General features: G+C 45.1%; 1 protein-coding gene and 1 pseudogene across 1 annotated transcript; both read right to left on the bottom strand.

The window, feature by feature from the left end:
• Positions 1-19003: 19003 nt before the first annotated feature.
• On the bottom strand, positions 19004-26429 carry ITLN2 (intelectin 2). The gene is given in 8 exon segments (XM_073008088.1): positions 19004-19653; positions 20937-21040; positions 22102-22222; positions 22610-22768; positions 23090-23337; positions 24654-24764; positions 25125-25127; positions 26372-26429. Coding segments are annotated over 8 exon segments (957 nt in total). The 3' UTR covers positions 19004-19500.
• On the bottom strand, positions 19188-19243 carry LOC119624586 (U6 spliceosomal RNA; annotated as a pseudogene).
• Positions 26430-27093: the final 664 nt, after the last annotated feature.

Below are 27093 nucleotides of genomic sequence, written 5' to 3'. Positions count from 1 at the left end.
CCACTCCCAACTAATTTTTGTATGTTTGGTAGAGACAGGGTTTTACCATCTTGGCTAGGCTGGTCTCAAACTCCTAGCCTCATGATCCACCTGCCTTGGTCTCCCAAAATGCTGGAATTAAACTCCAGTTTTTAAAGCCAACAGATGTCATGAGACTTATTCACTAACACAAGAACAGCACAGAAAAGAACGGCCCACATGATTCAATTACTTCCCATCGAGTCCCTCCCACCACACGTGGGTGGGAATTATGGGAGCTACAAGATGAGATTTGGGTGGGGACACAGAGCCAAACCATATCAAGGTCACTGTAAGTCATTCATTTTGCCAAAATGGTAACTCAACAATTTTTAAAAGGCAAAAACCTCTACTCATTGATAGAGGGAAGATTTAGTTCCCCAAACTCTGTGTCTTGCCTTTCCCTTCCCTTTCCTATAGTTTATTCAAAAGACAAACAAAAATCTTTCATGGCCAGCCGTGGTGTCTCACACCTGTAATCCCAGCACTTTGGGAAGCTGAGGTGGGTGGATTGCCTGAGCTCAGGAGTTCAAGACCAGCCTGGGCAACACAGTGAAACCCCATCTCTACTAAAATACAAAAATTAACCAAATGTGGTGGCACACACCTCTAATCCCAGCTACTCAGGAGGCCAAGGCAGGAAAATTGCTTGAACCTGGGAGGCAGAGATTGCAGAGAGCTGAGATTGTGCCACTGCATTCCAGCCTGGGTGACAAAGCAAGACCGCATCTCCCAAAAAAAAAAAAAAAAAAAAAAACTTTCATTATTCTTTAATATACATGAAAATCTTACTCAAGAGAAAAGCCAAGTTTCTTTTATTTCTTTAATTTTTTATTTTAAATTCTGGGATACATGTGTTGAATGTGCAGATTTGTTACATAGGTATACATGTGCCATGGTGGTTTGCTGCACCTATCAAGCCATCATCTGTTTTAAGCCACGCATGTATTAGGTATTTGTCCTAATGCTGTCCCTCCCCTTTTCCCCCACCCCCCAACAGACCCTGGTGTGTGATGTTCCCCTCTCTCTGTCCATGTGTTCTCATTGTTCAGCTCCCACTTATGAGTAAGAACATGCAGTGTTTTGTTTTCTGTTCCTGTGTTAGTTTGCTGAGGATGATGGTTTCCAGCTTCATCCATGTCCCTGTAAAGGACACAAACTCATTCTTTTTTATGGCTGCATAGTATTCTATAGTGTATATGTGCCACATTTTCTTTATCCAGTCTATCACTGAAGGGCATTTGGGTTGGTTCTAAGTCTTTGCTATTGTAAATAGTGCTGCAATAAACATAAGTGCACATATGTGTGAGAAAGTCAAATTTCACCCTTGCATTAGTGTACTATTAATGTCAACATCAATTTTTAATAAAACCTTATAGACAAATCTATCTAATCTTAATCAGTTTGACCATAACGTAAGAGTCTCATAAGCCTCTTAAAACCCTTTACAAATTTTTGTTAAAGAGCAGATCAGTTCCTAAGAAAACCCTGTTGTGCTTATTCCAATGTTCAATTTATGGAAAAATCAAATAATACCCCTTTAAATTTAGCTGATATGCTCCCACACAGAATTTCTTTTACAATATTAATGTTTTATAAACCTTCCACAACTTGCTCAAGCTTTATCCTATCTAACTTAAAACAATCCTTTAATCATTTAATTTAGGCATACACAAAAACCCACATTCCCATGCCTTCTTATAATCTTTTGCCAAAATTGCATTTTACTTTCCTCACACACCTTGCATGTAAAACTGTTTTTTCAGTAGTCTCAATTATGTCATACAATGTTAACTCTTAGCAATTTTTATCTTTGGTGAAAAACCTGGTAAGTTACTTTAATTATGTACTAGGTGTGGAGGCTAGGACACCAGAAAGAAATGCAGATAAAGTCTGATTTATTCCAGCATAGCCAGGGGGCATGGCTAATTCCACATGTCCCCAGGGCTTACCTAGAATGTAATGGCTCCAAAGCAAGTAAGTTGAACAATTTTCAGAAGACAAAGCAGTTTATGACCTTAAAGCATTTAGCAAACCTAATACCTGACCTGCATAATTTAGACCAAATAGCTTTATTTTGCCAATAATATTTAAAACTCTTCATTTCTCAAAGTTACATTAACTAAAAGGCATTAATTACAGTTTTTATTTTTGATATGGTTCAGCTGTGTCCCCACCCAAATCTTATCTTGAATTGTAGCTCCCATAAATTCCATGTGCTATAGGAGGGACTAGGTGGGAAATAACTGAATCATGGAGGTGGTTTCCCCCATAATGTTCTCAGGGTAGTGAATATATCTCATGAGATCTGATGGTTTTATGAGGGAAAACCCCTTTCATTTTGTCCTTGTCCACCACCATGTAAGACATGCCTTTCACCTTCTGCCATGATTATGAGGCCTCCCCAGCCACGCAGAACTGTGAGTCCATTAAACCTCTTTTTCTTTACAAATTACCCAGTCTTGGGTATGTCTTTATCAGCAATGTAAAAATGAACTAATATAGTAAATTGAACCAGGAGTGGGGCACTGCTGTAAAGATACCCAAAAATGTGAAAACTACTTTGGAACTGCATAGCAGGCAGAGGCTGGAACAGTTTGGAGGGCTCAGAAGATGACAGGAAAATGTGAGAAAGTTTGGAACTTCCTAGAGACTTGTTGAATGGCTTTGACCAAAATGCTGATAATGACATGGATGGACAATGAAACCCAGGCTGAGGTGGTGTCAGATGGAGATGAGGAACTTGTTGGGAACTAGAGTAAAGGTGATTCTTGTTACGTTTAGCAAAGAGACTGGCAGCATTTTTCCCCTGACCTAGAGATTTGTGGAACTTTGAATTTGAGGGAGATGATTTAGGGTATCTGGTGGAAGAAATTTCTAAGTAGTGAAGCATTCAAGAAGTAACTTGGGTGCTGTTAAAAACATTCAATTTAAAAAGGGAAACAGAGCCTAAAAGTTCAGAAAATTTGCAGTCCAATGATCTAATAGAAAAGAAAAACCTGGCCAGGCACAGTGGCTCATGCCTGTAATCCTAACACTTTGGGAGGCCTAGGTGGGCTGATTGCCTGAGCTCAGGAGTTTGAGACCAGCCTGGTCAACATGGTGAAACCCCATCTCTACTAAAATACAAAAGAAATTAGCCAGTTGTGGTGGCGTACACCTGTAGTCCCAGCTACTTGGGAGGCTGAGGCAGGAGAATTCCTTGAACCCAGGAGGTGGAGGTTGCAGTGAGCCAAGATTGCACCACTGCACTCCAGCCTGGGCGACATCTGAGACTTTTCTGAGACTCCATCTCAAAAAAGAAAAGGAAAGAAAAACCCATTTTCTGAGGAGAAATTCAAGCCAGCTGCAGAAATTGGTCTAAGTAATCAGGAGCCACAGGTTCATCACCAAGACAACGGGGAAAATATCTCCAGAGCATGTCAGAGACCTTTGAAGCAGCCCCTCCCATCACAGGCCCTAAGGCCTAGGAGGAAACAATGGTTTCATGCGCAGGACACAGGGGACCCCTGCTGTGTGCAGTCTAGAGACTTGGTGCCCTGCATCCCAGCCACTCTAGCCATGGCTAAATGTGCCAAGGTACAGCTCAGGCCATGATTTCAGAGAGTGTAAGCCCCAATCCTTGGCAACTTCCATGTGTTGAGCCTGCAGGTGTACAGAAGTCAAGAATTGAGGTTTGGGAACCTCCATGTAGATTTCAGAGGATGTACAAAAACACCTCGATGTTCAGGCAAAAGTTTGCTCCCAGGGTGGGGTCCTTATGGAGCATCTCTGCTAGGGAAGGGAAATGTGGGGTTGAAGCCCGCACACAAAGTCCCCACTGGGGCACTGCTTAGTGGAGCTGTGAGAAGAGAGCCACCATCCTCCAGACCCCAGAATGGTATCACCAGCAGCTTTCACCATCCACCTGGAAAAGCCACAGGCACTCAACACCAGCCTGTGAAAACGGCCAGGAAGGAGGCTGTACCCTGTAAAGCCACAAGGACATAGCTGCCCAAGACCATAGGAACTCACCTCTTGCATCAGCATGACCTGGATTTGAGACACAAAGTCAAAGGAGATCATTTGGTACTTTAAGATTCGACTGCCCTGCTGGATTTTGGAATTGCATGGGGCCTTTAGCCCCTTCTTTTTAGTCAATTTCTCCAATTTGGAATGGGTGTACTAATCCAATGCCTGTACCCCCATTGTAGCTAGAAAGTAACTAACTTGGTTTTGATTTTACAGGCTCATAGGTGGAAGGGACATGCCTTGTCTCAGATGAGACTTTGGGCTGTGGAATTTTGAGTTAATGCTAAAATGACTCAAGACTTTGGGGCACTGATGGGAAGGCATGATTGGTTTTGAAATCTGAAGACATGAGATTTGCGAGTGGCCAGGGGTGAAATGATATGGCTCGGCTTGTCCCCACCCAAATCTCAATTGAATTGTAGCTCCCATAATTCCCATGTGTTGTGGGAGGGACTCAGTGGGAGATAATTGAATTATGGGGGCAGTTTCCCCCACACTGTTCTCATGGTAGTGAATATGTCTCACAAGATCTGATAGTTGTATAACGGGAAACCCTATCACTTTATTCTCATTCTCTCTTGCCCACTGCCATGTAAGATGTGCCTTTCACCTTCTGCCACGATTGTGAGGCCTCCCCAACCATATGAAACTGTGAGTCCATTAAACATATTTTTCTTTATAATTTTTTTTTTTTGAGACAAAGTCTCATCGCTTTCACCCAAGCTGGAGTAGAGTGGCACAATTTGGCTCACCTCCGCCTCCTGGATTCAAACAATTCTCCTGTCTCAGTCTCCTGGGCAGCTGGGATTACAGGCATGTACCACCATGTCCAGCTAATTTTTGTATTTTTAGAAGAGACGGGGCTTCACCATATTGGCCAGGCTGGTTTAAAACTCCTGACCTCAGGTAATTCACCTGCCTTGGCCTCCCAAAGTGCTAGGATTACAGGTGTAAGCCACCACATCCGGCCTTTCTTTATAAATTATCCAATCTCAGGTCTTTATCAGCAGCATGAAAACGGATGAAAACAATTTTTCTGACAAAATATTTGATTTAAGTGCTTCTTATTATTAACCCAATTAATCAGAACTTTTTCATATAAACATCACACACAACACATAAATATATAGACAGAAGAAGATCCAGTAGTTGTAAGATTTTTCATTTGTCAGTTTTTGAGATTCTTAATTGGATTACTGGATTCAGGGTGGAGTCCTTTGAGGAACAGGGCTAGGAAAACATGCAATTTCTAGGGCCTAATAAGCAAGCACAGATGGAAAGCAAACAGATCTCCAAAAATTCAGGGTCCCATTTTTATGCCGGATTCTGGATCCCCAAAAAAGAAATGGTGTGGAACAAGACAGTGCAATGATTTTACTGTACATTTCATTGCAAAGCAACCCAAAGCCAATCAACCCATTTTTGATCAGTTCATCCCCCATGGGAGTCTTACCTTTCAGTGGGGGTAGGAGGACACCCAACTAGGTGTGGAGCCTGGGACGCCAAGCTCCTAGGCTAGTGTATTTAGCTTTATGTTTTGAGAAGAATGGTATGTTTTGGCTCTGTCCTCACCCAAATATCATCTTGAATTCCCATGTGGTGTGGGAGGGACACAGTGGGAGGTAATTGAATCGTGCAGACAGGTCTTTCCCATGCTGTTCTCATGATAGTGAATAAGTCTCATGAGATCTGATGGTTTGATAAGGGGAAAGCCATTTTGCTTGGCTCTCATTCTGTCTTTGCCTGCTGCCATCCACATAAGATGTGACTTGTTTCTCCTTGCCTTCTGCCTTGATTGTGAGGCCTCCCCAGTCACGTGGAACTGTAAGTCCAATAAACCTCTTTCTTTTGTAAATTGTCCAGTCTCAGGTATGTCTTTATCAGCAGCATGAAAATGGACTAATACAAGGGATTTATCTACTTTCAATTCCTGGGGTTTCATGAGGAAAAAAGATTTTTCCCAAAATGGGGTCTGTGGCACTTCCTCTGATTTTCCCAAAGAGTCTGGGCTGTTAGAAATTATCTTAGGTCTTCACACCTGTAATCCCAGCACTTTGGGAGGCCGAGGAGGGCAGATCACAAGGTCAGGAGCTCGAGACCATCCTGGCCAACCTGGTGAAACCCCTGTCTCTACTGAAAATACAAAAATTAGCTGGGTGTGGTGGTGCATGCCTGTAGTCCCAACTACTCAGGGGGCTGAGGCACAAGAATCACTTGAACCCACAAGGCAGAGGTTGTAGTGAACCGAGATCACACCACTGCACTCCAGCCTGGGCGACAGAGCAAGACTCCATCTCAAAAAAAACAAAAAAAAGAAAAAAGAAATTATCTTAAATCTGTCCGGGCATGGTGATGCATGCCTGTAATCCCAGCACTTTGAGAGACTCAGGCAGGTGGATCACCTGAGGTCAGGAGGTTGAGCCCAGCCTGACCAACATAGTGAAACCCCGTCGCTACTAAATACAAAAATTAGCCAGGCGTGGTAGCGCATGCCTGTAATCCCAGCTATTTGGGAGGCTGAGGCACAAGAATTGCTTAAACCTGGGAGTCAGAGGTTGCAGTGAGCCAAGATCGCACCATCGCACTCCAGCCTGGGCATTAAATTCCTTCCCAAAAAAAAAAAAAGAAAGAAATGATCTTAGGTCCTCTCATGTGTGCATCAAGAGTGGCAAGAAGACAAAATGGAGAAAATCAATTCAGTTGTCTGAACAGATAAAAATCTTTTTTTTTTCCCCAGAAAAACAAGATCCAGAAGATCCAGAAAGAGAAAGAAAAAGAAAAACAAAAACAATAACAATAAAAAATAATATATATATAAAGGTCTTGTCAATATACCTATAGCTCGAATATCTGCTTTTAATTCAGTTGACTTTGAACCAAATATCTTATTATAAGACTATAGCCAGAACAAGCAGCAAATATTTCTTATCTTTGAACTTTACCAAAGGCAACATTCCCAGTGCTCAGAGAAAAGAAAATTCAAGACAGGAAGTCAGAAGTTGTTCATGGAGGGAAAGAGAATCAATAAATGGCAAAAGTCACACAGATATCAAACCAAAAAGTGTTGCAACAGTGGGTAGCTAGTTAGGTATGAGCAGGGCAGGAGAGGGCTCCCCACACACAGATACACACACATACACATACACACAGACACACACACATGCACACACACTAGTGAAAGGTGACAGCATGCTGGCAGCCCTCGCTCACTCTCCGTGCCTCCTGGGCCTAGGCACCCACTCCGGCCATGCTTGAGGAGCCCTTCAGCCCACTGCTGCACTGTGGAAGCCCCTCTCTGGGCTGGCCAAGGCCAGAGCCGGCTCTCTCTGCTTGCAGGGAGGTGTGGAGGGAGAGGTGTGGGCAGGAAAACTACGCAAGGCACTCGCAGGCCAGCGTGAGTTCCAGGTGGGCGCAGGCTTGGCGGGCCCCACACTCAGAGCAGCCAGCTGGTGCCACCAGCCCTGGGCAGTGAGGGGGTTAGCACCCCGGCCAGCAGCTGCAGAGGATGTGCTGGATCCCCCAGCAGTGCCGGCTGGTCAGTGCTGCTCTCAGATTCTCAGGGGCCTCAGCCGTGCCCCCCTGCACCCTGCCCCTCAGGGCAGGACTCGAGACCTGCAGCTCACCATGCCCGAACCACCCTGCCACCTGTGGGCTCCCATGAGGCCCAAGCCTCCCTGATGGGCACCACCCCCTCCTCCTAGGCACCCGGTCCCATCCACCCTGGAAGGGCTGAGGAGTGCGGGCGCACAGCACGGTACTGGCAGGATCCACTAGGCAAGCCAGCTGGGCTCCTGAGTGGGGTGGGGACTTGGAGAATTTTATGTCTAGGGAAAGGATTGTAAATGCACCAATCAGTGCTCTGTGTCTAGCTAATCTAGTGAGGACTTGGAGAACTTTTGTGTCTAGCTAAAGGATTGTAAATGCACCAATCAGCACTCTGTCAAAACGGACCAATCAGCTCTCTGTAAAACGGACCAATCAGCTCCCTGTAAAATGGACCAATCAGCTCTCTGTAAAATGGACCCGTCGGCAGGATGTGAGTGGGGTCAGATAAGGGAATACAAGCAGACTGCCCTATCCAGCAGTGGCAACCCCCTGGGGTCCCCTTGCACGCTGTGGAAAGTTTGTTCTTTTGCTTTTCGCAGTAAATCTTGCTGCTGCTCAGGCTTTGGGTCTGTGCCACCCTTATGACCTGTAACATTCACCAGGAAGGTCTGCAGCTTCACTCCTGAAGCCAGCAAGGCCGTGAACCCACTGGGAGGAATGAACAACTCCAGAGGCACAGCTTTTATGAACTGCAACACTCACCATGAAGGTCTGCAGCTGCACTCCTGAAGCCAGCAAGACCACAAACCCACCAGAAGGAAGAAACTCCAGACACGTCCGAACATCAGAAGGAACAAACTCCAGACACACCATCTTTAAGAACACTCACCATGAGGGTCCGCAACTTCATTCTTGAAGTCAGTGAGACCAAGAACCCACCAATTCCAGACACACTAGGAGTGCTGGGCGACCATCAGGTGATGGTCAGGCAGTTGTTAACTGTTTCGTTAAAGTAGTAATTGTTCACAGCTGGTGCCAGGGAACAGCAGTCTCCTAATAGACACAAAACACCTGAAACTAATCAGCAGCTTCCCAGTAAGATCTCAGGTTGGGGGAGAAGTAACACAAGATCCCAGAAGTATGCCAACCTATAAAACTCTGAGTTAAGAGGTCAAGCTGCACACCTGGTCTCTCAAGTCACCCACGCCTGTAACTCCAGCACTTTGGGAGGTTGAGGCAGGCAGATTGCCTAAGATCAGGAGTTTGAGACCAGCCTGACCAACATAATGAAACCCCATCTCTACAAAAATACAAAAATTAGCCACATGTGGTGGTGGGTGCCTGTAATCCCAGCTACTCAAGAGGCTGAGGCAGGAGAATCCCTTGAGTCTGGGAGGCAGGTTCACTGCAAGCCACTGGAGTGTGTGCCACTGCACCCCAACCTGTGCAACAGAGCCAGACAAGAAAAGCAAAGGGGTCGAGCACAAAAATCCATGCAAATTTCTAAAAGCCAAGTTTTACACCCCTGAATACTGCCATTTACTGCCCGTTTCTTTCTGACCCAGTCAAATGTAAGAGGCTTCTAACTAGATCCAAGCCAGTTAATCAGTTCATTACTGAATCCAATCTGGTCTGGACCCAGTCTTCTGTTATACTTTCGAACCAAGTTTGGATCAGAAATTTGCTCAGAGAATTCAGACAGCTCAAAACACAAATCTATGGAGCTTCGGAATCTGAGAGATTCTGAGAGAGAACTTACCCACGATCCCTGCTTGGTCACTCAGCATTCCTTGGGGTTGTGAGAAGTTGTACTTCAGATCCCACTTCTGACACCATCTGATAAAAGAAAAACTTCAGCCAAATTAAATTTAAGAGAGTTTAATTGAGCAGTGAACGATTGAAGGGCAGCCTTCTGAGCCAGGGTAGACTCAGAGACTCCAGCAGAGCCATATGGTGGAAGATTCATGAACAGAAAAAGGAAGGTGACATATGGAAAATCAAAGTGATGTACAGAAACAGCTGCATTGGTTATAGCTTGGCATTTGCCTAATTTGAACATTTAGCCGCATTTGATTGACCAAAACTTAGTGATTGGCACAAGAGTAGACTATAGTTTGTTTATACTTCCATTTAGGCCATAGTTCGTGATGTACAGAGAAACCTTTAGGCCAAAATAAAGTATGCAAGGAGGCAGCTGTAGACTAAACTTGATTTAACAAGGGATAAAATTTAAGATTATGTCACACAAAGAGAAAGAAGGGCCTGGGCACCTGTAGTCCCAATACTCTGGTAGGCCAAGGCAGGAGGATTGCTTGAGCCCAGGAGTATGAGACCAGTCTGGGAAACAGACTCATGAATCATTCGCTGCTCAATTAAACTCTTTTAAATTTAATTTGAGTTAATAGAGACCCCATCTCTACAAAAAAATTTTTAAAAATAAAATTTTAGGCCAGGCCTGGTGGCGCCAAGGCCAGAGGATAACTTGAGGTTAGAAGTTCGAGATCAGCCTGACCAACATGGTAAAACCCCATCTCTACTAAAAATACAAAAATTAGCCAGGTGTGATGGTGGGCACCTGTAATCCCAGCAACTTGGGAGGCCAAGGCAGGAGAATTGCTTGAACCCAGGAGGCGGAGGTTCACAGTGAGCTGAGATTGTGCCACTGCACTCCAGCTTGGGCAACAGAGGGAGACTCCATCTCGAAAATAAATAAATAAGGCTGGGCGCAGTGGCTCAAGCCTGTAATTCTAGCACTTTGGGAGGCAGAGGCGGGCAGATCGCAAGGTCAGGAACTTGAGATTAGCTTGGCCAATATGGTGAAACACCATCTCTACTAAAAATATGAAAATTAGCTGAACGCAGTGGTGGGTGTCTGTAATCCCAGCTACTCAGGAGGCTGAGGCAGGAGAATCACTTGAACCTGGGAGGCTGAGGTTGCGGTGAGCTGAGATCACACCACTGCACTCCAGCCTGGTTGACAGAGTGAGGCTCCATCTCAAAATAAATAAATTAATTAATTAATTAGATTTTAAGAAAAGAGAAGAAGGTTTAATAATGATTTGGAGGGTTATATATCAGATATCACTTAAGGCCAGGCACAGTGGCTCACGCCTGTAATCCCAGCACTTTGGGAGGCCAAGGCGAGTGGATCACCTGAGGTCAGGAACTCGAGACCAGTCTGACCAACATGGTGAAACCCCGTCTCTACCAAAAATACAAAAACTTAGCCAGTCGTGGTGGCGGGCGCCTGTAGTCCCGGCTACCTTGGGAGGCTGAGGCAGGAGAAACGCTTGTACCCAGGAGGTGGAGGTTGCAGTGAGCCAAGATTGCAACATTGCACTTCAGCCTGGAGGACAGAAGTGAAATTCTCTCAAAAAAAAAAAAAAAAAGGTATGGGCCAAGCGCAGTGGCTCATGCCTGTAATCCCAACACTTTGGGAGACCGAGGCAGGTGGATCACCTGTGGAGTGAAACTCTGTCTCTATTAAAAATACAAAAATTTAGCCAGACTTGGTGGCAGTCGCCTGTAGTCCCAGCTACCTCGGGAGGGTGAGGCAGGAGAATGGCATGAACCCAGGAGGCAGAGCTTGCAGTGAGCCGAGCCAAGATCATGCCACTTCACTCCAGCCTGGGTGACAGAGCAAGACTCCATCTAAAAGAAAAAGCTATCACTTAAAAATAGGAGTAAGTGAATGAGTAAGTCAGCCTCACCTTCAAAATAATCTAACCTGACCACCATTCACACCCTACTGCTTTCATCCTTATCTAAGCCACTAGCATCCCCTGGCTGGCTGCAAGTCTCCTCTTTGGTCTCTCGGCTTCTGCTCTTGGCAGTCTTCAATATATCCTCACCACAGCCAAAGTCATCCTGCTAAATCAGGTTACCCTCCTACTCAGACCCCTCTGAATGGCCAGCACCATTTATTAAATAGGGAATCCTTTCCCCATTTCTTGTTTTTGTCAGGTTTCTCAAAGATCGGATGGTTGTAGATGTGTGATGTTATTTCTGAGGGCTCTGTTTTGTTCCATTGGTCTATATCTCTGTTTTGGTACCAGTACCATGCTGTTTTGATTACTGTAGCCTTGTAGTATAGTTTGAAGTCAGATAGTGTTATGCCTCCAGCTTTGTTCTTTTGGCTTAGGATTGTCTTGGCAATGCAGCCTTTTTGTTTTGTTTTGTTTTGTTTTGTTTTTTTTGGTTCCATATGAACTTTAAAGTAGTTTTTTCCAATCCTGTGAAGAAAGTCATTGGTAGCTTGATGGGAATGGCATTGAATCTATAAATTACCTTGGGCAGTATGGCCATTTTCACAATATTGATTCTTCCTATCCATGAGATGGAATGTTCTTCCATTTGTTTGTGTCCTCTTTAATTTCGTTGAGCAGCGGTTTGTAGTTCTCCTTGAAGAGGTCCTTCACATCCCTTGTAAGTTGGACTCCTGGGTATTTTATTCCTTTGTAGCAACCGTGAATGGGAGTTCACTCATGATTTGGCTGTCTGTTTGTCTATTATTGGTGTATAGGTATGCTTGTGATTTTTCACATTGATTTGGTACCCTAAGATTTTGCTGAAGTTGCTTATCAACTTAAGGAGATTATGGACTGAGATGATGGGGTTTTCTAAATATACAATCATGTCATCTGCAAAGAGGGACAATTTGACTTCCTCTTTTCCTAATTTAATACACTTTATTTCTTTCTCTTGCCTGATTGCCCTGGCCAGAACTTCCAACACTATGTTTAATAGGAGTGATGAGAGAGGGCACCCCAGTCTGGTGCCAGTTTTCAAAGGGAATGCTTCCAGTTTTTGCCAATTCAGTATGATATTGGCTGTGGATTTGTCATAAATAACTCTTATTATTTTGAGATATGTTCCATCAATACCTAGTTTATTGAGAGTTTTTAGCATGAAGGGCTGTTGAATTTTATTGAAGGCCTTTTCTGCATCTATTGAAATAATCCTGTGGTTTTTGTCTTTGGTTCTGTTTATATGATGGATTACATTTATTGATTTGCATATGTTGAACCAGCCTTGCATCCCAGGGATCACACCAACTTAATCTTGGTGGATAAGCTTTTTGATGTGCTGCTGAATTCAGAATGCCAGTATTTTATTGAGGATTTTTGCATCAATGCTCATCAGAGATACTGGTCTAAAATTCTCTTGTTTTGTTGTGTCTCTGCAAGGCTGTGGTATCAGGATGATGCTGGCCTCATAAAATGAGTTAGGGAGGATTCCCTCTTTTTCTATTGATTGGAATAATTTCAGAAGAAATGGTACCAGCTCCTCTTTGTACCTCTGGTAGAATTCAACTGTGAATCCGTCTGGTCCTGGACTTTTTTTTTTGGTTGACAGGTTATTAATTATTGTCTCAATTTCAGAGCCTGTTATTGGTCTATTCAGGGATTCAACTTCTTCGTGGTTTAGTCTTGGGAGGGTGTATGTGTCCAGGAATTTATCCATTTCTTCTAGATTTTCTAGTTTATTTGTGTAGAGGTGTTTATAGTATTCTCTGATGGTAGTTTGTATTTCTGTGGGATCAGTGGTGATATCCCCTTTATCATTTTTTTATTGCATCTATTTGATTCTTCTCTCTTTTCTTCTTTATTAGTCTTGCTAGTGGTCTATCAATTTTGTTGATCTTTTCAAAAAACCAGCTCCTGGATTCATTGATTTTTTGAACGTTTTTTTGTGTCTCTATCTCCTTCAGTTCTGCTTTGATCTTTGTTATTTCTTGTCTTCTGCTAGCTTTTGAATGTGTTTACTCTTGCTTCTCTAGTTCTTTTAATTGTGATGTTAGGGTGCAGATTTTAGATCTTTCCTGTTTTCTCTTGTGGGCATTTAGCACTATACATTTCCCTCTACATACTGCCTTAAATGTGTCCCAGAGATTCCAGTACCTTGTGTCTTTGTTCTCACTGGTTTTAAAGAACATCTTTATTTCTGCCTTCATTTTGTTATGTACCCAGTAGTCATTCAGGAGCAGGTTGTTCAGTTTCCATGTAGTTGTGCAGTTTTGAGTGAGTTTCTTAGTCCTGAGTTCTAATTTGATTGCACTGTGGTCTGAGAGACAGTTTGTTGTGATTTATGTTCTTTTACATTTGCTGAGGAGTGCTTTACTTCCAACTATGTGGTCAATTTTGGAATAAGTGTGATGTGGTGCTAAGGAGAATGTATATTCTGTTGATTTGGGGTGGAGAGTTCTGTAGATGTCTGTTAGGTCCACTCGGTGCAGAGCTCAATTCAAGTCCTGGATATCCTTGTTAACCTTCTGTCTCATTGATCTGTCTAACGTTGACAGTGGGGTGTTAAAGTCTCCCATTATTATTGTGTGGGAGTCTAAGTCTCTTTGTAGGTCTCTAAGAACTTGCTTTATGAATTTGGGTGCTCCTGTATTGGGTGCACATATATTTAGGATAGTTAGCTCTTCTTGTTGAATTGATCCCTTTACCACTATGTAATGGCCTTCTTTGTCTCTTTAGATCTATGTTGGTTTAAAGTCTGTTTTATCAGAGAATAGAATTGCAATCCCTGTTTTTTTTTTTTTTTTTTTTTTTTGCTTTCCACTTGTTGGTAGATCTTCCTCCATCCCTTTATTTTGAGCCTATGTGTGTCTCTGCATGTGTAATGGGTCTCCTGAATACAGCACACAGATGGGTCTTGACTCTTTATCCAATTTTCCAGTCTGTGTCTTCTAATTAGGGCATTTAGCCCATTTACATTTAAGGTTAATATCATTAATATTTACATTTAAGGTTAATTATGTGTGAATTTTATCCTGTCGTTATGATGTTAGCTGGTTATTTTGCCCATTAGTTGATGCAGTTTCTTCCTAGCATTGCTGATCTTTACAATTTGGCATGTTTTGTGGTGGCTGGTACCAGTTGTTCCTTTCCATGTTTGCTGCTTCCTTCAGGAGCTCTTGTAAGGCAGGCTTGGTGGTGACAAAATCTCTCAGCATTTGCTTGTCTGTAAAGGATTTTATTTCTCACTCACTTATGAAGCTTAGTTTGGCTGGATATGAAATTCTGGGTTGAAAATTCTTTTCTTTAAGAATGTTGAATATTGGTCCCCACTCTCTTCTAGCTTGTAGAGTTTCTTCTGAGAGATACACTATTAGTTTGACGGGCTTCCCTTTGTGGGCAACCTGACCTTTCTCTCTGGCTGCCCTTAACATTTTTTCCTTCATTTCAACCTTGGTGAATCTGATAATTATGTGTCTTGAGGTTGCTCTTCTCGAGGAGTATCTTTGTGGTGTTCTCTACATTTCCTGAATTTGAATGTTGGCCTGCCTTTCTAAGTTGGGGAAGTTCTCCTGGATAATATCCTGAACAGTGTTTTCCAGTTTGGTTCCATTCTCCCCATCACTTTCAGGTACACCAATCAAATGTAGATTTAGTCTTTTCACATAGTCCCATATTTCTTGGAGGCACCATTCATTTCTTTTTATTCTTTTTTCTCTAAACTTCTTTTCTTGGTTCATTTCATTAATTTGATCTTCAATCACTGATACCCTTTCTTCCACTTGATCGAATCAGTTACTGAAGCTTGTACATGCATCACGTAGTTCTCATGCCATGGTTTTCAGCTCCATCAGGTCATTTAAGGTCTTCTCTACACTGTTGATTCTAGTTAGCCATGAGCCTAATCCTTTTTCAAGGTTTTTAGCTTCCTTGCGATGAGTTCGAACATCCTCCTTTAGCTCAGAGAAGTTTGTTATTACCAATCATCTGAAGCATACTTCTGTCAACTCATCAAGGTCATTCTGCATCCAGCTTTGTTCCATTGCTGGAGAGGAGCTGAGATCCTTTGGAGGAGAAGAGGCGCTCTGATTTTTAGAATTTTCAGCTTTTCTGCTCTGGTTTCTCCCCATCTTTGTGGCTTTATCTACCTTTGGTTTCTGATGATGGTGACTTACAGATGGGCTTTTGGTGTGGATATCCTTTTTGTTGTTCATGCTATTCCTTTCTGTTTGTTAGTTTTCCTTCTAACAGTCAAATCCCTCAGCTGCAGGTCTGTTGGATTTTGCTGGAGGTCCACTCTAGACCCTATTCGCCTGGGTATCACCAGCAGAGGCTTCAGAATAGCAAATATTGCAGAACAGCAAATATTGCTGCCTGATCTTTTCTCTGGAACCTTCATCTCAGAGAGGCACCCAGCTGTATGAGGTGTCAGTTGGCCCCTACTGGGAGCTGTCTCCCAGTTAAGCTATCTGCGGGGTCAAGGACCCACTTGAGAGGGCAGTCCGTCTGTTCTCAGAGATCAAACACCATGCTGGGAGAACCACTGCTCTCTTCAGAGCTGTCAGACATATATGTTTAAGTCTGTAGAAGTTTCTGCTGCCTTTTGTTCGGCTATGCCCTGCCCCTAGAGGTTGAGTCTACAGAGGCAGGCAGGCCTTGTTGAGCAGCAGTGGGCTCCACCCATTTCTAGCTTCCTGACCACTTTCTTTACCTACTCAAGGCTCAGCAATGGTGGACGCCTCTCCCTCAGCCAAGCTGCTGCCTCACAGCTCGATCTCAGACTGCTGCACTAACAGTGAGCAAGGCTCTGTGGGTGTGAGACCTGCTGAGCCAGGCGCAGGATATAATCTCCTGGTGTGCCATTTGCTAAGACCATTAGAGAAGCACAGTATTTGGGTTGCAGTGTCCCAATTTTCCAGCTACAGTCTGTCACAGCTTCCCTTGGCTAGGAAAGGGAAATCCCCTGACCCCTTGTGCTTTCCGGGTGAGGTGATGCCCTGCCCTGCTTCAGCTCACACTTCAAGGGCTGCACCCACTGTCCAACCAGTCCCCGTGAGATGAACCAGGTACCTCAGTTGGAAATGCAGAAATCACCTGTCTTCTGCATCAATCACACTGGTAGCTGCAGACCGAAGCTGTTCCTATTCAGCCATCTTGGAACCCTTCTCAATATTTAGTATTTTAAATATTTAGTTTCTTGTTAACTGGTCTTCAGTTGACTTGGTTCTCTATCTAGTTACAGCCATGCTGCATGTTGCAGTCATGCAGTCATCTATACATTATTTAAATGGGTTTAAATGTTAAATGTGTTACCCACGAATAATAAAATAGACCTTTATGAACACTATAAAAACAAAATACACAAAAAAAGCCACTGGGTACATTTGTTTAAACTTTTTTTTTTTTTTTTTAAGATGGAGTTTCACTATTTGTTGCTCTGCCTGGAGTGCAGTGGCACAATCTCAGCTCACTGCAACCTCCACCTCCCAGATTCAAGCAATTCTCCTGTCTTAGCCTCCCCAGTAGCTGGGATTACAGGCGCCTGCCACTGCACCCATCTAATTTTTTGTATTTTTAATAGAGATGGGGTTTCACCATGTTGGCCAGGCTGGTCTTGAACTCCTGACCTCAGGTGATCCACTCACCCTCAGCCTCCCAAAGTGCTGGGATTACAGGCATGAGCCACCACGCCTCAATATTCTTGGGCCAGGTGCGGTGGCTCACCCCTGTAATACCAGCACTTTGGGAGGCTGAGGCAGGGAAATCACGAGGTCAGATCAAGACCATCCTGGCTAACACAGTGAAACCCCTTCTCTACTAAAAATACAAAAAAATTAGCTGGGCATGGTGGTGGGCACCTGTAGTCCCAGCTACTCGGGAGGCTGAGGCAGGAGAATGGCATGAACCTGAGAGGTGGAGGTTGCAGTGAACAGAGATCTCACCACTGCACTCCAGCCTGAGTGACAGAGCAAGACTCCGTCTCAAAAAAAAAAAAAAAAAGTTCTTTATTGCCTTCAGCTGTCAGGGCGTCGTGACTTCCATTCTATAGAATTTAAACAGAATCCTCTATTTCTCAATGGTGGCGTAGCTGGCATTTGAGATCAGATCATTCTTTGTTGTGGAGCATGGATGTCCTGTGCAGTATAAGGTGTTTTGCAGCATCTGCAGCCTCTACTCACTAGATTTCGGTAGCGCACCTGCCAGGCCCTCCACCACCACTGGTTACAGTGTCTCCAGACATTGCCAAATGTTCCCTAGATGTAGGGTTGCCAGGTAAAATATTGCGTGGGACAAACATACTAAAAATACTATCGATTGTTTATCTGAAATGCAAATTTAATTTGGCCTTCCATATCTTTATTTGCTAAATCTGGCAACCCTATCTGAGAGGTAAAATCACCCCTACATCTCCTACCTCCCATCCCATTTGAGAACCAATGCTCTAGTCCACAGGGAGCAATGGAGAAAAAATGTGGTAACAGGTTTGGGAAATGTTATGATTAGATTTGCATTTGGAACAAAACACTTTTTTTGTTTGTTTTGTTTTGTGTGAGATGCAGTCTCTCTCTGTTGCCCAGGCTGGAGTGCAGTGGCACAATCTCAGCTCACTGCAACCTCCACCTCCCAGGTTCAAGGGATTCTCCTGCCTCAGCCTCCCCAGTAGCTGGGATGACAGGTTCCTGCCACCACGCCCAGCTAATTTCACCATGTTGGCCAGGATGGTCTTGATCTCTTGACCTCATGAGCCACCCCGCGTGGCATGGAGCCAAAAACACTATAAAACATCCGAGCCCTCTTCACCAGCTAGGAATGCTGTAGTCAGCATCCTGTTTGAGACCTGATTGGAATGCCAGGCTCTCCTTTTTTTTTTTTTTTTCTCTTTGAGATGCAGTATTGTTGTCATGCAGGCTGGAGTGCAGTGTTGAGATCTTGGCTCACTGTAACCCCCACCTCCTGGGTTCAAGCGATTCTCCTACCTCAGCCTCCTGAGTAGCCAGGACTACAGGTGCACACCACCACGCCTGGCTAATTTTTGTATTTGTAGTAGAGACAGTGTTTCACCATATTGTCTAGTCTGGTCTCAAACTCCTGACCTCATGATTCACCTGCTTCAGCCTCCCAAAGTGCTGGGATTACAGGTGTGAGCCACCACACCTGGCCGTCTCTCCTTTTTAGTAAGCAACTGGAGTTGGGATTCCAGATGTGGCCAGGCACATGCGCCTCTGGGGAGACTACCCTGACTGCTAAAGCTGGAAGAATAAAAGAAATGGGTGGTTGTGCCTTCTATCTCCTGTTTATCTTCTTTAACATGTTTATATTGAAGGCTTTATTTAATTAGCTAATAAAGGTGCATTAGGAAGAATTAACATGAAATATTTTCTATTGTCCTTAAATCCAGTTCAGGGATCTCCTAAAAACAGGAACATACTTGTGCTCCGGGAGAGATGAGACTTGAAATTCCAAACCCAGAATGTCTTTCTCTTTATCTTTTTCTTTTTTTTCTTTTTTTTTCTTTTTTTTTTTTTTTTTTTTTTTTTTTTTTTTTTTTTTGAGATAGAGTTTGGTTCTGTCACCCAAGCTGGAGTGCAGTGGCAAGATCTTGGCTCACTGCAACCTCTGCCCCTCTGGCTCAAGCCATCCTTCCACCTCAGCCTCCTGAGGAGCTGGGACTACAGGCACACATTACTGCCTAGCTAATTTTTGTACTTCTTTTAAAGATGAAGTTTTGCCATGCTGGCCAGGCTGGTCTCAAACTCCTGACCTCAGGCAATCCACCAGCCTCGGCCTCCCAAAGTGCTGGGATTACAGGCACGAGCCACCATCCCTGGCCCAGAATGTCTTTTTATTTTTCAGTTTTTTATATCTTTTTGCTAATCTTCTCTGTATTGTTTCAATTTTAGTATATGTGTTGCTGAAGTGAACACTTATTTTTATTCAATGGGCTCTTCCTAGCCACTGTACAGGCCCAGAATATCCAAGGTGGAATTCACCAGAACCATAGGTATTCTTTTAAAAATCCCTCAATAAATCAGCCAATTTATAAAAAGAATTCAAAGAAACATAGAGTTGCAGATTGATGTAATTTAGTCTCTTCTCCTCCTTGTTAGAATTCCGGTTTTTCTGTCTCCAAATAGCCGGGGTTGGAAGATGGGTTCTCACCCCGACACTGCAGAGCTCTCTCTCATCTATAGAACAAGAGTACAGCTGCCACCATTATCTCCTGACTGCAGCTCCCCCGAATGTGAGCTCCATATCCATTCCAGTCAAAGGCAGAGAAGTCCCCACACTGACAGGGCTTGCCCTGTGGGAAGAACCCTCCTCCACTGATGCAGTGCTGGGAAACAGAAAGAAGAGACACTGTGAGGCATCTGATTTGCTGCTGACACCAGTGAGCCCAAGACTGGTATCTAACTCCAGACCTCAAGTGATCCGCCTGCCTCGGCTTCCCAAAGTGCTAGGATTACAGGCGTGAGCTACCACACCTGGCTATGCATGTATTTTAAAGAAGTAATGCATGCAGGGACATATGCAAACATGCGCTAATGGACAGTCTAAGAGCCAGTGGAGAAGGCTGTCAAGGAAAAGGGCATAAAGACACCTACTTTAGTCCACCCCCAGTGCCCACGTGGTCAGCATCCTCTGAATTCTAATCTTCGAGTCCCTCCATGAGAGAATAGCCACCTCATCTTAGCTGAAAGCTGAGGCAGGGAAGTGAAGATGGAACTGTGAGTTCAGACTGTCAGTTGGGGAGGAAAGGGGGCCCTAAGTGAATGCCCTTGTTCTTGATGGCTCTGATACTCTCTTCCTCCAGCCCCTAGGCACAGGATGTCCCTCAAATTCAATCTCCCACCACTACAGCTATGGTGCTGTCTTCTACAATAAAAATATAAAGCTTCTAAAAGTTAAGATTAATATTGGAGAATATTTTCATGACCTCAATGTAAGGAGGTTCATCTTAAAGAAAACATGAAAAGTACTAACCATAAATGAAAATTTTGGTAAACTGAATTCCATTAAAATAAATTATACTCGGCCAGGCGTGGTGGCTCCCACTTGTAATCCCATTACTTTGGGAGGCCAAGGCAGGTGGATTACCTGAGGTTGGAAGTTTGAAACCAGACTGACCAACATGGAGAAACCTGTCTCTACTAAAAATACAAAAAAAAATTAGCCAGTCGTGGTGCTGCATGCCTACAATCCCAGCTACTCAGGAGGCTGAAACAGGAGAAATACTTGAACCCAGGAGGCAGAGTTGCAGTGAGCAGAGATTGCGCCATTGCACTCCAGCCCAGGCAACAAGAGTGAAACTCCGTCTCAAAAAAATAAATAAAATAAATAAGATTTTTAAAATAAATAAATTATACTCAACTTCTGGCATTTACTACTCCAAACTTTGTATCACTTCATTTTTATTAAAAATATGGACTCTTCAAAGAAAAAAAAAGAAATAAAAAATAAATTATATTCATAAGACATCATCAAGAGAGTAATGAGAGTAAAGAGAATAATGAGAGTAAGCAAGAAACCACAGAGACACAGAATGATGGACCCCACACAGGTGCACACACGTGCATACCCATGCACACACATGGGCCATTGATCTCCCCAAAAACTCACATGCTCAGTGTTACAGCCAGTAACTCATATCCCAGCACAAAGGGCTTTGGCTGCTCTCTCATTATTAAACACCCAGAACTGGACGAATCCTGCAACAAATTCCCCTGAAAAAGAAGAAGTGAAGAAAGAGCCAAGCATTCACAGGAGGAACCAGAAGCAGCATCCCATTGGCCAGTCCAGGAATTCCCTAAGCCAAAAGCTGAGGCTACAGCCAAACACCCCAGGTTGTAGGGGTGCAGCCCAGCACCTCTATGGCCAGTGGCTTGTGCATGTCAGTCCTAAACTTGTCCCCAAGGGAACTTCTTTTCATCTGGGGCAAGAGGACAAAGGCTGGGGCTCACAAAAGGACCCTTGTCTGCCTACAGCTTATAGGAGAAGATAGACTCCACAGAAAGATTACAAAAAAGATCTGAGAAGGCCCAGCAGGAATAAGCAATGATCAGATGTGGCTGCCTGTTGCTGTTTACACACTTCTCATCCAATTACCATGGGTTAGTTTCCCTGGCCATCACCTGCTTTCATCGAAATATCAAAGGCAAACAGTGATGTCTTTGATTTTTTTCATCCACAACTTAACTTCTGTGGTCTTATTATACTGAAAACTGTCTTTTGTAAGATAATTAATAGTTATCCTTCATAACAAAAGTAAATCTCTCTCACCACTCTGCTAGTGGTTCTTTCCTGTGAACCTCCTGTGAACCTTATCTTTTTTTTTTTTTTTTTTTTTTTTTTTTTGAGATGGGGTTTCACTCTTGTTGCGCAGGCTGGAGTGCAGTGGTGTAATCTCAGCTCACCGCAACCTCCGCCTCCTGGGTTCAAGCAATTCTCCTGCCTCAGCCACCCAAGGAGCTGGGATTACAGGCGTGCACCACCATGCCTAGCTCATGTTTTGTATGCACTGTTTCTTAACTATTATAAGAGGCCACGCAGGTGGTGATGAAGAAACTGGGATTATGTTCTGTGAAATGGGATTAATAGCAATTCTAACTTCATAGTTTTCTCATGATAATTAAATGACACAAGATCATGTTAAGTTCCAAGACAAGAGTCTGGTGCATTTTAAGTGCTCAGTAAATACTAGTAATTATGAATTGTTCTTATTTGCCACCATTCTCCAAGAGTGCAAGAAAATATTTATGACCAGACTTAGGGAGCAAGCACTCACATTGACCATATGGTGAGTAACAAGATGCAGTCTTCTTAGCATCACCAAAGTCATAGACCACAGGTATGGCTGGGCCGTTGTCATTCCAACATTTCCGTCATCCGTATTTCACTGGCTATTTCTGCAGAGACCCAGAAGAGAGGTTTTGTGAGGACAGTAGAGATGCTGCCACAGTGCAGGGAGAGGAGGAGTTTCAAGTTAACTGCCATTAACCAAAACCAATCATAATAATAGTGCTTCCTTTTCCCCATAGCTGTGTCTCCCCAACAGCCCCAAACCCCTTGTCCCTGTCTCTTTCTCCCTATGCTCTCCTGTCCCACAGGCCTCTTCGTTGCCTGGCTTAGAGTTTCTGAGAGGCCAGACATGAGCTCACAGTGAACCAAAGGAAGGAGAAACAGCCAAACACTCGGTAGTGATGTGGAACCACAGGACAGATCTGCCCCCTACCTTAGACACTTGGCTCTCTGTTCACCAAAGAAAGTGCCCCCCAGCCAGCAGCCCCGTGTACCTGGTAGAGGCCAAACAGATGATGTCCCAGTCTCTGGAAAAAGCCAGTGTTGGTGCGGTATCTCAGCAGGGTGCTGTTTCTCCAGTGCTGCATGGGAGACTTGTTGGGCACATGCCAGATGCCCAGGTCCTTGGCCTGGATGTCGTAGTAGTTGGGGTTCTGGAAAGCAACAGACACTGAGCCTGACTGGGCCAGGAGGCAGAAGGTCCACACATGCAGTCTCAAGTGGGCTGAGAGCTCTGGGATCCAGTAGGCAGATGGTTAGCCACGCTCAGACGCCCTACTCCCAGCAGATGATCCCATCACCACTCACGGCCCTAACAGCCTTGTTGGGAGGAAGTTGTAATTCAAGGCATGTATTTCTCTCTTATTCTCCAGCCCTTCCCCACATCCCCACCTTCCAGCCCTTCCTACTGCAGGCTTGTGGCCAGCCACACTCCAGTCCTCACCCTCACCCTAGTGGGTGGGAAGTGGTACAACCTTGTAGTCATCGCTCGTGGCCACCTCTGCAGACCCAAAGGTGTTGTAGTTGGCCCAGTTGCCATACCCCTCTGGGTAGTCTGCTTTGCTGCCCTGCTGACTGGACCAGCAATCACCCACCATGCACTTCCCATGCATGTCATTCTCGTGCACGCTGGCCACCAGGGTCCAGCCACCACCCCCAGAGGTCATGTCACAGAAGGTCTGGTAGACAACACCATTCTCGGTGCAGAGAAACTACAGGTCATCTGTAGAGAGAACCAGCCCAGAGCCTCCCTGTCTGAGAGCTCAGGGTTCATCTCAGCCCCGTGAACAGAAAAGCCCTAGGAAGTCAAAAGTACACTCAGAAGACTGCAACACATACTTGCTGGAAGATGATGCTCTGCGCATCCTGTGTTCTGGTCACCTATGAGCAGAGGCACTGACTGCCTTGGCTTCACACTATCTTTTCAAAGAGTTTGTAGAGCAAATAGCCTTAGAAGAGACAGAGATGGTATCTCCCTCTCGACAGTGCCACCCTGTGGCCAGGAGAGGCCAGAAATCAGCACACAGCCACATCTGAGTTTATAGCTGGATGGGGCCTCTGTGCAGCTCAGAGCAAAAGTTGTGCCCATTTCATAAGATTCAGCTTCCCAAAGCTCAGAGTTCCCCTTCTGTTCCCAAGCTTGCAGGAGACTGGCTCCACTGTGGTATCCCGGTGACCTTGCACATTTGCACATAGGCTGAGCTAAGCCTTGGCAGAAAGCCTGTGGTCTTCCCGAAACTTGGAACGATGGGAAGCTTGTGAGGACCTGTAACGAGGTCACTTCTCACCCCGCTCCCTATCTTTTGTGGAGGCTGCCATGAGACAGCTGTCATGACTGTGTCATCACCTCCTGGGTTCTGAAGAGGTAAGGGGTTTTTTGCCTCACTTGCCCCCACCCCATAGGGTACACAGGCCATGAAACGGCTATGGCAGCATGGACTGGCTCCTCAGCCACTGCCCACGTTGCGTTGTCACCCGCCCTCTTTTCTGTGCCATCTTGTGGGACAAGGGATGGGAAAAGCTGACACTTTTGCCAATCTTGAACTTGCTATCTATGTGAGTAATAAACTCTCTGGCTCTAAAAAGGGCTTGTTGTTTCCTTGCCAGCCACATTTGTCAGCCAGCTTGACAAACCCACTACTTGGGCAGATGTCACCTGGCCCAGTACAAGAAAATGCTGATGCTCTGGCTGCTGCTATTTCTGTGATTAATAAAGTTCTTTGTCTCTGGCTCGGGAGTTTCAGGTTTTCTGCCAGCATCTATAAATCCCGGGCAAGTAGGGGCAAATCTTAGACTCATCACAGTTCTTGCCACCACTGTAAGTGTAACCAGGAACACTGCATTCTCCCTGTGTTCAGAAGACTTTGTGACTGGAATGGGACACAAAAGATTCAAAATTTCCACTAGAAACCTCCTTGCATAGGAGCTGGGGGCAGAATAGGCTCCACGTGGATATGTCCCTCCTGATTTCCATGACTGGGCTCTGTTGAGCTAAAAAGTGGCTTTAAAGAGAGAATGGTGAGTTGGTTCATTACTCACCACCCGCACTATGGCAGCATTCCTTGACTTCTTTGCAGCTTCTAGGCAGGGAAGAAAAGGAGGAGGCACAGGTTTGGAACTCCCTCAAGAGCATCTCAAGAGAAGAGGCCGCTGTTAGAAGATGTGAGAATGATTCTCATTAAAAGTCTGACCACTGACGCCATCTTTCCTGGCCAACCTCTGCCCCTGCATTACTCTGCTTTGAAGTCCCAGAAGGTCAGGGATTCTCTATGCTAAGACGGTCTGATCCAACAGCTGGTATAGGTTAAACACCTGGAATCTTCCACTCGACTAACTTTAATTAAATACCTACTGTGTGAACTACCTAGATGCCGGACAAAGACAATTTGGCACATTTCTTCAAGAGACTACATTCTACAGGGAAGGAGCACATGGAAAGGGACGCAACTGAGATGGGAGGGCAAACCCACCTACAGGGGTGAGGCCTGGGAACTTGCTGGGGGAAGGGACCAGCTGTAACACAGAGCAGGCTGATTTTGATGGGAGAATGGGAGCTGACTACAGGACAGGAAGAAAAGGGGAGAGTACACCCCAGGAAGAGAAGAAAGCACATGAGATGGCCTGAAGCAATAGCAGAACCCAGCCCAGCCCAGCCTGCTGAAAACCACAGGTCAGTCTGTTACTGCAGCTGGAACATATGTTGTAATACAAAGAGGTTTGGAAACCAAAGCTGAAAAATTAGCAGAGGCCAGTGGAGGAAGGGCTGTGTATATTAGTCTAAAAGCCTAGAAGTTATTCCAAAAGCCTGGCAGAGTAGGAAAAAGTGTAAAATTACAGGACTCAGGCCAGGCACGATGGCTCATGCCTGTAATCGCAGCACTTTGGGAGGCCAAGGAGGGCGGATCACAAGATCAGGAGTTCAAGACCAGCCTGGCCAATATGGTGAAACCATGTCTCTACTAAAAATACAAAAATTAGCTGGGTGTGGTGGTGCACACCTGTAATCCCAGCTACTGGGGAGGCTGAGACAGGAGAATCGCTTGAACCCAGGAGGCGGAGGTTGCAGTGAGCCGACATTGCACCACTGCACTCCAGCCTGGGTGACAGAGCGAGACTCCACCTCAAAAAAAAAATTACAGGACTCAAGTTAAAACCCAGACAACCCCTGATGACAGTGCCTCCTTGAGCAGACACTTAACATCTCTGATCCTTTTTCTTCATCTTTAAGATGTCATTAATAACTTCTTTATACTCATGGAGATCAAATGAGATGCATATGTAAATGATGGATTGAAATAAACAATAAACTCAGTATCAATGAAAAAATATCACTAGTGTGCCTACTGGAAGAACAGAATTGTGAGGATGGCAACTAGAGGAGGATGTACCCTGGGCACAGCACTGATCACCCAGCTCCCTCTGGAGATCCCAAGGCCAAGACCACAAGAGCAGCCGAGCAGGGACACAGTTTACTCTCTCACCTCATGAACCTCTCACAGTCACAGAAGCAGAGAATCAAGCCCCAGGACATACCTGAGCTAACATCCTGACTGCTTCAGACCAGACCCCAGGAGACGCCAGAAATCAGCACCCAGTCCACACCTCAAGTTGGCTGCCTATCCTGGGTTCCGTGCCTCTCCAGGACTTCCCCCCTGGCCCTTGACTTCAGAGCCCTGCCCAGCTCTACTCCCTCCAGGGCCCTGCACAGCAGAGGGGAGCCCAGGGAACTGCAGCTCCTACTGTCAGGAGTGATTTACCTGCACTGCACCCACTGGTGGCCACAGAGAAGAGTAACAGGAAGCAGAGTCTGGTCATTGTCCTCTAAGGAAAAACAAGATGCACAAGGTCACTGGTTGGCCCCTCCTTTGTCATCCTCTCATTCTTACTCCCTGACATTTCTGAGTCAGGAAACTTCACATGGAAAATGATGGGCTTATGAGCATTCTAGAACCTCCTGGAATGTCCCCCATGGCTGTCCAGCACTACAAATACCCCAGAGGCCACAGGCTCATTTCCCTGAAACTCTCAGTCTCTAAAACTGAGACCAGACCTGAGCTGGCATCATTGCTCCCACACACATGGATCAAAAACACTTTTCTCACCAGCATAGACAGCTCCCTCCTCCTTCCTTCCTCACAGATGCCAGGAGCTGAAAGTTCTCTTCTGGTGGACACTCAGAGCTCCCCTGCAGAGGATCCTGATGCGGGGTGAAGGCTGGTCCCTTTATGTGGAGAGCTGTGGAGAGTCCAAAAGCCTGGTAAAGTGGCACCCAAGCCCTGCCCAGCCCAGCCCTGATCAGCCTAGACTGCTGGCCCCTCCCTCTGATTCCCTTCCCTCTGAGGGTACCTGAGCCTGGGCCCCTGGAAATGAGAAAGGATGTGTGACTGGCTGGAGGAGCAGGGAGCTGTGTTCCTGGCCACACAGGTAACTGTCACCATCTGAGGAGGGGCGTCCTGCTTTGCCAGGGCAGGCCATACAA

Source organism: Chlorocebus sabaeus, chromosome 20 (assembly GCF_047675955.1).
Source record: "Chlorocebus sabaeus isolate Y175 chromosome 20, mChlSab1.0.hap1, whole genome shotgun sequence".
NCBI classification, from domain to species: Eukaryota; Metazoa; Chordata; class Mammalia; order Primates; family Cercopithecidae; genus Chlorocebus; species Chlorocebus sabaeus.
Note: the sequence above shows the minus strand (reverse complement) of the source record. Positions and strands in the feature narration are given on the sequence as shown.